At 40.2% G+C, this 9,823-nt stretch overlaps 2 protein-coding genes across 2 annotated transcripts in view; one reads left to right on the top strand and one right to left on the bottom strand.

Annotated features, from left to right (window-relative positions):
- The window catches only part of homer1b (homer scaffold protein 1b), a 29,770-nt gene extending 24,427 nt beyond the window's left edge, over window positions 1–5,343 (bottom strand). The window contains exons 1-2 of the mRNA XM_010768766.1: window positions 5,143–5,343; window positions 2,081–2,449 (exon numbers count right to left, since the gene is read on the bottom strand). Coding sequence (XP_010767068.1) covers window positions 2,081–2,100 — 20 coding nt within the window. The 5' untranslated portion in view covers window positions 2,101–2,449; window positions 5,143–5,343. The remainder of the gene's footprint in view (window positions 1–2,080; window positions 2,450–5,142) is intronic.
- Window positions 4,911–9,823, top strand: part of tent2 (terminal nucleotidyltransferase 2) — a 6,077-nt gene continuing 1,164 nt past the window's right edge. Inside the window, exons 1-13 of the mRNA XM_010768771.1 lie at window positions 4,911–4,970; window positions 5,295–5,455; window positions 6,177–6,293; window positions 6,380–6,632; window positions 6,726–6,840; window positions 6,913–7,001; window positions 7,113–7,170; window positions 7,346–7,412; window positions 7,528–7,604; window positions 7,722–7,850; window positions 7,935–7,978; window positions 8,251–8,387; window positions 9,467–9,558. Of these exons, the coding sequence (XP_010767073.1) occupies window positions 5,340–5,455; window positions 6,177–6,293; window positions 6,380–6,632; window positions 6,726–6,840; window positions 6,913–7,001; window positions 7,113–7,170; window positions 7,346–7,412; window positions 7,528–7,604; window positions 7,722–7,850; window positions 7,935–7,978; window positions 8,251–8,387; window positions 9,467–9,558 (1,294 nt within the window). The 5' untranslated portion in view covers window positions 4,911–4,970; window positions 5,295–5,339. The remainder of the gene's footprint in view (window positions 4,971–5,294; window positions 5,456–6,176; window positions 6,294–6,379; window positions 6,633–6,725; window positions 6,841–6,912; window positions 7,002–7,112; window positions 7,171–7,345; window positions 7,413–7,527; window positions 7,605–7,721; window positions 7,851–7,934; window positions 7,979–8,250; window positions 8,388–9,466; window positions 9,559–9,823) is intronic.

Genomic DNA, 9,823 nt, shown 5'->3' with positions numbered 1-9,823 from the left:
CACACACACACACACACACACACACACACACACACACACACACACACACACACACACACACACACACACACACACACACACACACACACACAAAGAGTCCCAACAGGTGTTGCTTATAGCGCCTTTTGAGCTTCACAGGGTTGATGCAGATGTGCACACACTCATTTTTTGAGTATGAGTATGTTACTAAACAGCTTACACACACACACACACACACACACACACACACACACACACACACACACACACACACACACACACACACACACACACACACACACATCCCAGGAGATTTCGCTTTCCCTTGCCAGCTCTATGTTCATCCCCGTCTCTGAAGAAATTGTCCTTATTTCCAGATTTCTTCATTAATTCAACAGAGTAGCGCTTGGAGGCAAGTAGATCTTATTTAAGGTAGAGAGAGATCATTAATGAGAGAGCTCCCTGTTGCTATATCTACTGGGAGCGGCTTCGATGAACTGAGTTGTGCCTATGAACACACACTCTCTCTCTTTCATACACACACGCACACATCACACCCAAACAAAAACAGGCAAGAGAAACTCAGTCCTTCAGTGCATTAATTGTATTTGCCCAAGGAAGTGAGAGCGCATCAGAGAGTGTTGATAAGCATCTCCAGTTCTCGTCCAACTCTAATGTTCTTCTCTGTGCCATTACCATTAGAGCTGTAAGTGGCTTGGTGTTCAGCCATGAGGCCGGAAGTGAAATATGACTCTATCTGTGTGTGCCATTAGCACCAGATTGGCAGCCAGACAACATATCTGTAACTATGAACGATTACATCTCATCTGTGGTATTCAGACTTTAACACACACTGCATGCAGCATAGTGCTCTGAATTACAATGTATTCCACTGCTGATCAATTGAGTCATTGGGTCAGTTGCATAACAGTAACTTAGTCACCAGTATGGCAGAGCCCAGTGGAGAGCTGCAGCTGAGTGGGAGACTGCTGAATGATGTGCTGCCCACACTGTAGGAGGACAGAGTGGGAGCCAGGGAAGCCTCCAGTGTATTGTAAATAGTTAATGCAGAAGTTTTGGCTGATGCGTTGAAATCGCACCATGCTTGTGCCATATTGTTAACCTCCTGCCGTGCAATTAATCACAATGAACTGCAGGAGACAGCTGTTAATGAACAACAGGCTTCGTGTGGGGAAATGAACCGCTGAGCTCAGGGTTAGGGGACATGCAAATGAGCGGCGCTGCGCACTAGGCGGATATTTCACCGATGGGTGCCTGGTGTTGAGGATGTGTAAGGTGGCGGTCACTGTGCTGCCATAGAGACAGGAAGCCACTTTCTGTCACTGGAGCCTTGTGAAGCACACTGACATTCCCCTGCTTTTGATATTATAATGTTCCCAGACCTTTTTTTTTTAGCAAGACCCGGAAAAGGATGTACATCACACCACAGATCTCTGAGAATATTGGAGAAGAAATGCTGTTGTTATACATGCCTTCTTTCAGTATTACATAACTGTCTGTAATGTAGGTGGGGAGTTAACAGCAGAACAGAGACCTATAAAAAAACCCTGTATTCACTCTCATTGTTCTTGTGCAATAAGAGTGAATTAAAGCCTTGCTTCATGTCTGTGAGAACACCCAATCACTTCTACTTTGGGAATCATTGCAGATTTACCCACTATATCTTGATCCTAAAAGTTTGATGATGGAGCCACTTATGCACCAGTATGTGAGTGACAGCATGTTGAGCCCAACGCATATTTCTGTTTCACTAAACAGAGCATATTCAAAGGAGAGAGAAAATAAATGTCCTTCATTAAATGACTGAAAATACATTGTTTTATTGTGCAGCACATCAAGGCCCTGCAAATATAACCTACTCAACCACACATGCACAGCCTACCTGAGCTATTTAGGCTATAATACGTCATGTAAGACAGAGATACATTTTAAAGCACACGCCCGGGTCATTATTGTGTTATGTGGTGTGGTTTCTAATAGAGGAGAAGTTCATACTCTGTGAAGCAGCCGTAGCTGATATGAATGCAGAAAGGAGCGAAAGGGGGTCTCAGTCAACCCACTGGATAATAATCACACTTACCCCATTGTTATGGTCGACATTGCAGCGATCTATGTGTTCTCTCTGGCAATAAAAACGTATATATCTCGGATTGGCCGCTGCGTATCAGTGTCTTCTCTCTACACGACAGGCTTCAATGTATCACCGTTGGTGCGTCTGCAGGAATTTGATGACAACTGGTCCATTCCCCTGCGCTGTCACGGCATGAAATCACACATACATGTCGCTCTGCACATGGCACGGAAGTCAGACCTTCTACTCCTGCTTTGGCGCTGAGGGCTTGGTGATGGAGCAGCTGATCCAGCGCAGAGTCCTTTATGGAGATCCGAGATAATTGTCGCGTAAATTACAGATCCTCGCTGGAAGGGTGGAGAAGCCTTGCTGCCTGAACTGGGAAAGACAACCCTCATTTAGCCACAAGATAACGCACAGCATCCCACCGTCCACCCGCCTCCCTCTATCTCTCTTTCTCTCTCTAATTACCATAGGCTCACACCCCCACTCTCTCATCCAGACTATTTCCCACCCTTACCAGTGCATTTCTAGAATAAAGCCAATTTCCGATTTTTCTCTATGACTAAATCTGCAGTATATATTCTGCTTATGCAACATCGACTTTAATTTTAACTGATTCACAGCGCTCCTGGTCAATTCTGATATGTGGAGAGTCGTTTGCATATAACTATCCTTCCGTTTGGCTGTAAGAGTGATTTATTGATCTAAGCCTATCCGCACACCCCGATGTGTACCCCGCCCCCAAAACCGCTCCACATCTGGCTGATGAGTCCCCGCTTCCCTCCCACTCAGATCACTGTCAGTATTGAACTGCCTACGTCACGACACTGTCCTCCGCAGTGACGTCACTCAATGCTCGAGGGACTGATGCCATTTGACGCGTTATTGTTTTATAAGAAGTTTAGTAGGAAGTATGAAGTTGCCTACTCACAAAATACTCTAAGAAAAATGTTACACCCTGGCTGTACATGCAGTGTGGAAGATTCAGGTATTTTACTAAAAGCAGAACAATATATAATCTATCAAATAAAATGCTGTGCAATGTAAAACAGTACCAGCTACTTATATATTTTTTATATGGTCATTTTTTTAAACTATACTTATTTTTATTTTATTTTTATATGGAGCACCATGTACGTGTTATTCTTTTTTTTACTTATTGTGTTTTTTATTATTAATAATATGTGACTCCTTTTTTATATACTCTTTTTAATGAATCTGCACTCTTGCTGCATTCCCCTGTTGCAGGACAAATAAAGGAATTCTCATTCTGATAAAAGTTATTAAAAAAACAAAAAAGTCCTTCTTCCAAATTGCTACTTAAATACAGAAGTATTATTAGCTAAATAAAAGCACATAAAGTATTGAATTAAAATATCTAATTTGCTGAAAGGCTCCGTCTTAATATATTAAATAACCCAGTCCATTTTAAGGCTTGGGATTGTTTATCAATAAATCAATTGTTGTTGGCATCCTCTAAACAAAAGATAAATCAAATTGCTAATCTGGATATTGCTTTAAAATGACTGAATTATGCATGCACTATATACTATGAACTGTAAACATTGTTGGGATCTGATGTGATTTATTTTTCATATTATAATATATACACTGTCAGGTAAACTAGATTTCTTCCATTACAAATGTATGGGATGCTGCTAGACAAAGTAAGAGAAGAGCAAACAACGCCAATAATTTCTTAAATGTGCAGATTAAGTGCTCGTAACATTAATGTCAGTCGTCTTCTCATCACTCTTATCTCATCATTGATGAAACATCTACACCATGAAAAGCAAAAACACACCCTAAAATAGAAACCATACGTTGCATCATTACCTATTTTTGTAATCTTACAGGATAAAGACATATTGTATTCAGGTGTGACTCTGAACACACAGAGCCTTTTTTGTAAACAGCCTCTACCTGTGTAAAAAATGTATGCAATTTGAACAAGAAAAAAGCAATTATTATAATGGCCAGTCATTAGGGAGAAGATCTAATGCAGACAGAGAATTGTAATGAAAAGTTCCCTGTTGAGAGGAAACTATCTGCTGAAAATGGATCCATATTGCTAATTTTACACAAACCTTCCGCAGTTATTGATAAAATATGTTACTTAACGTTAGTCAGGTATCATCAGTTTAGTCATTGATTGTGAAGGGGTCCCTTGAGGGAAAAGGCTGGAACCACCCTTAAGCTGCAGCACAGAAAATAGATCATGCCCAACCTGACCACAGCCAGTCGTGGTAGTTTATTTTTTGGAGTAAAAGTAACAATACAAATTAAAAAAAAATAAAACTCTGTTACAAGTAAACATTCTTTGTTATAAGTAAAAATCCTGCATTAAAAATCCTGCATTCAAAGAACAAAGAATCTTGGCATCAAACCGAACTTAAAAGTAAAAGTACTTATTAAGGGTTATGGCCCATTTCCTAATCAACTATATTGCATTACTGAATTATTATTATTGAGAAATTCATGTGTCTTTCACAGCTTGTAAAGGGGAGCACATTTTAATAACTTCTTAACCCATACATGTCAGTGTTTATTTACTAAAACACTGAGATGTATTACATATTTGTTTTAGCTCATAATCTTAATGTGAAAAGTAACTATTTCTTAAAGATGTCAGATATAGGTAGTGGAATAAAAAGTTCAATATTTGCTTTTAAAATATAGTGGAGTAAAAGTATAAAGTAGCATACAATGGAAACACTCAAGTAGTAAGTAAGCTTATTTGTTTACACTGTCTTTAACTCAACATCAAATAAGCCTTACCTTTAAATGTAACTTTTATGGCCACTGGCCCTTTAAATCGAAATCCATTACGTCATGGCATCAATGCGGAAGTGTGTAGGAAAGATATTCAGTTTTGTTTACATGTGACATGCATTTGGTAAGTGTTACAGAGTTAGTTTTTGGAGTAAAATGTGCTTAACATTTTGTTACACGTCTCTATAAACATAGTCTTCACACCAACCTACACATACTCCGATTTAATTAAGAGATAATAGTTGTTACCGTTTTTGAATTAGCTAGCTGGGCGGTGCTAGCGTCAGTTAGCTCACCATTTTGACTGATCACAGGTTTCGGTTTCCTCAGAATAGTTGTTTTGACATTACGTTTCGGTTATGTGTTCCATATCAGTGGTAACCACAGTTCTCCATTAATTGCGGAAACTACCAGCTGTGTTGTGGCTCAGTTGTTTTCTTTCTTTCAGGAGGTCTTTGGAGTTGATGCTGGAGCTCAGTGAAGATCCAGCAGCATGTTCCCCCGCAGCGCCTTACCGAGGGACCTGTCAGCCTTCCGTCACGGCCCGTACCCTCCCCCGGGCCCCCAAACCTACAATTACAACCAAGGGAGCCGGGCTGCTGTCAACAAGTAAGCCTGACTAAATACTCACTGCTCTGATCTATTAGACATCAACAACATCAACAACATCACTGAAATAGTCGTGAATGTCCAAGTACATTTACTAAAGTACTGTACACATTTCAGTGACTATAGGTATGTGTTTGAGTAAAGTTCATGTTTTTTGAACTGACTACATTTCTCTGTGTTGGAATTCAACGGACACTTGACATGTTATGGCTGTCATACATGTAGAGATTGAGATTTAAGACAAATGCGTGTGGTCTCTTAATTATTTTCAGAGCTGTATTTCGTACATTTAGTTAGTTTACAGATTTTGATTAATAATGTGAAATTTAATCAACTCTTAAATAAGACTTTAGTTACACCTTGAGTAAATTAACAATCTACTCTGCAGCATACAAAGTCATTAAAACTAGCTGCACCTTTACCAACTTTGATAACACTTTAATGCGTCAATAATTATAATCAACACATCATATATATTGTTCTGAAACGTGCCAATCTGCATAATGAGTACTTTTACTTTTGGTACTTTTAAGTATATTTTGATGCTAATACTTTTGTACTTTTGCGTATTGTTTTGATGCAGGACTTTTACCTTGAAACAGAGTATTCCTACACTCTGGTACTTTTACTTTTACACAAGTACAAGATCTGAGTACTTCTCCCACCTCTGAGTTTGGGTTACTTGTTTGCTTATGTATTTGTGAACATGTCTTTCTGGTAGCTTCCATGGTCCTGGACCACAGAGGTTTCCACCATATGAATGGAAAGAGAGGCCACTTCTTCCAGCCCCTCGTCCAGTCCATCATCCCTACGCACCAAACATGACCAACAGTCGCAAGTATGTCATTTTACCATTTAATCATGGTTGGACAATCCGTGTTTCCTTTTATTATTTCTTAAACCTTCCTTTTGTGTTTCTTCCAGGAGGCAGAATAGCGAATACAGCCCCAATGTTGTAAAGCGCCAACGCATTGAGTCCCATCCCCACCCATCCTTAGCCTCTCCTCTACTTCAAACCCCTCCCCCCCGTCGTCCTGACCGGGCGGTGGCAGGGTCATCGAGACCTCCCTTCGTTGGTCATAATCATTCCTTTCCGAGTCCACCTGCCCTCATCCATCCTCAGGGGATAGATGTCCCTGAGAACTTCAACAGCCTGCAGGCCTATGCCAGGGACAAGGTATTGTACATTCAAATGGCATTAACCTGCAGTTTACATCACATCTGAGCAATGCTTAGTTCTTAGTTTGTGTGCATGTGTTTGTGTCCTCAGTTGAGCTGTCAGATGGTGGAGATGTTCGAGGCGTGCCAGCAGCAAGCTTCGGATTTGGACCGGAAGGAGTTGTGCCGAACTCGGCTGCAGGACGACATACAGGGTCAATATCCAGGTGTGTATGAAATCCACAATCATGCCCAGACTCCCTGTCGTGGTCCCTTTTCACTCAGTGTGTTTCTCACAGTGGCACGGCTTTACCTGACTGGATCCTCTATGAATGGATTGGGCTGCAGGAGCAGTGATGCTGATATGTGTCTGATCATCAAAGGAAATGTGAGTTGCCCTGACTCTATACTATGTTTGTCATCCAGAATGTGTTTGTACAATCAGAGATACCCACTTCCTTTTAAACACCTACATGTTTTTCCTTTTTTTTTTTTATAGAAAAAACACGATCCTATTAGCGTACTCAGTGTCGTCCAAAGGTTGTTCAAGTCACTACGTGAGTCATAATGATATATATACAAAATGTAGAACATATTGTGATTATGTTGACATACTTGTGTTTTCCACATAGTCCACCAGGTGGAGCTATTCATCCTTTGGAGAGAGAGTTTCAAGTGAACATGAAATGAAACCAAAACAACCATAACTGTCATGTTTATTTTGATTGATAGCATATGTAGAGAGGACTCAGCTGATCAGAGCCAAAGTGCCGATCCTCAGGTTCAGAGAGAGAGGCAGGTAGGAACAAAACGGATATTAAACCTATTTTTTCTTTTATATAATTATTCGTTTACCTTAGCAAAGCCAGAAAGCATTGTTAAAATGACTCCTTTAATACCCCTTCCCTCTTTAGTGATCTGGAGTTTGATCTGAATTTCAACAACACAGTGGGCATCAGAAACACATTCCTTCTGAGGAGTTATGCCTTTGGTGGGTGAGATCTTTTAAAATTCCTGCCGAATTCTAAGTCTGCTCCAACTGTCCTTCCCAAGCAGCGCTTTTAATGCTTCTTATTTTGACCCGCTGTCTGTGTGTGATGTCTCTCAGCTGATCTCAGGATAAGACCCCTGATCCTCGTTGTCAAGAAATGGGCCCAACACAATCATATCAATGATGCCAGCAAAGGAACGTTGAGCAGCTACACACTCGTGCTGTTGGTGCTGCACTACCTCCAGAGTCAGTACACTCACACACAGACAAAGACCTTTCTGTTTCCATGTATTACTTAATGTGAAACTTATCTTGTTGCTTTTTCTACAGCTCTCAAGGAACCTGTCCTTCCCTCTCTACAGATGGACTACCCCGTAAGTGTCTCCATTGTTTTTGCAATTCATTGTAACTTATTGTAACCTGTGTATTCCAGGTTCATTACCTGAAGTGCAAACTAGTATGTTATATAGGCAAATTATAGAAAATACAAGACGTTCAACACCTTGCGCAAAAGCCTTACAATTCGTATCACTTTTAAAAAGAAGACATTTCTGCATCATATTGACATTTCTGTACTCATCACAAATAAATCATATTATATGCTTGGTTTTAAGTCTTTGTTTTTTGTCTCGTGCCTTTTTCTCAGGACTCTTTTCTCCCCCTCATGGACATTGACATGGTCCCAGAGGGGCCCAAACGCGTCCCTCCCTACAAATCGAGCAACCAGTCCTCTCTGGGAGAGCTTCTTCTGGGCTTTCTGGGATACTATGCCACGGTCTTCAGGTAGACACCACATTTCTGAGTCTAGTGTTTCACATTCACCCATACCATCTTGCTCCCTTTCCTTATCTCCTGTCTTCTTGCTAACTTCTCCCACCTCTCCAGTCCCCCATCTCTTCTCTCCCCTCCTCTATCCTGCATCCTCTTCCCTGGTTTCATGTTTCTGGGTGAGGGGCAGGAGCAGGTGGGACCTCTGGCCTTAAACAGCACTAACATGACATACCATGATCCCTGTGTTTGCGATATATGTGTTACCGTAGCACGCATAGGGTTGCACTATCCCAGGAGTATTTAAGATGGGAATTCAGTGGAAGTGACACAAAATAATATATAATATAAAATGTTAGGTTAAACAAATACGAAAACCTTAAAATTAGGCAAACTTTTTGGGAAGTTCTGGTTAACTTGCTCACGCTCCAGTCACAAGGCTGAACTAAAACTCACAAAAACCCACTGATTTTTTTATTTCACAAACAAACAAACAGGTTTGATTTACAAATTGTATGTGCTTTCTGCAAGTTTTTACAGTGATCAACACATTTTCCTACTTTCTTTAACAGCCATTCATTCCAAACCAACTCCACATTCTGTACCTATTAATCATCAAGTTTAATTTGCAGTAACGGAAATCTCTTCACTTGATGTTTGCTGAAAAACGAACTGTGTTTGTACCTTTCATCTGATGCATTAAGTGAAGCTTCGACATTTAAAACTTTAGTCAAATGACAGATAATGAGGACAAGACACACTATATTTCGACTCAGGATTAATTGTATTCTTTTTAAAGATTTACTTTGCCGAACCCACAGGAGAATCTTCTATCTTTGATAGAAATAGGAATGTTTTATGTTCAAATGATCTTTGCTAGGCGAGTTTCATTTGTTTGTTGCATTGACATCATTGAATGAAAGTAAAACCAACTGAGCCTGAGGTACAGATCTATCCCCTTGTTAGTTGGCAGGAAAGTTTGCGTAAGTTGTAGTTGATTAGCTCAACTTGATGTCATTGAGGACCTTTTTCATTGTGTCATTTTAATCCTAATAACAATTAAATAATTCCCCTGCTTTTGCATTGTCTTGCAGTTGGGATAGGAAGGTGATCTCTGTTCGAGAGGCCAAAGCTTTTCCCAAGAACAACTCTCCGACATGGAGAAACAAATTCATTTGTGTGGAAGGTAAACATTTGCACCGCCATGTGTCTAAAACATGAGCCTAAATGCTACATGTCCAGTGTGCTGTTTTATCCCAGCAGCTATTGCACAAATGAACACATCATAGGAGTGTCACACAGATGCCTATTTTTATTTATTTATTTAATTATGAATTTTGAATGTCCATGTTTGTACAAGCGTTTTCCTTCTTAAAATGTTTTTGAAATATTTTGAGATTTGGTTGCTTGCCAAATAGTGAGCCCACATGTATCTGTACTGCTAAGCCTTA

Source organism: Notothenia coriiceps, unplaced genomic scaffold (assembly GCF_000735185.1).
Source record: "Notothenia coriiceps isolate Sejong01 unplaced genomic scaffold, NC01 NC01_scaffold00006020, whole genome shotgun sequence".
Classification (NCBI taxonomy): Eukaryota; Metazoa; Chordata; class Actinopteri; order Perciformes; family Nototheniidae; genus Notothenia; species Notothenia coriiceps.
Note: the sequence above shows the minus strand (reverse complement) of the source record. Positions and strands in the feature narration are given on the sequence as shown.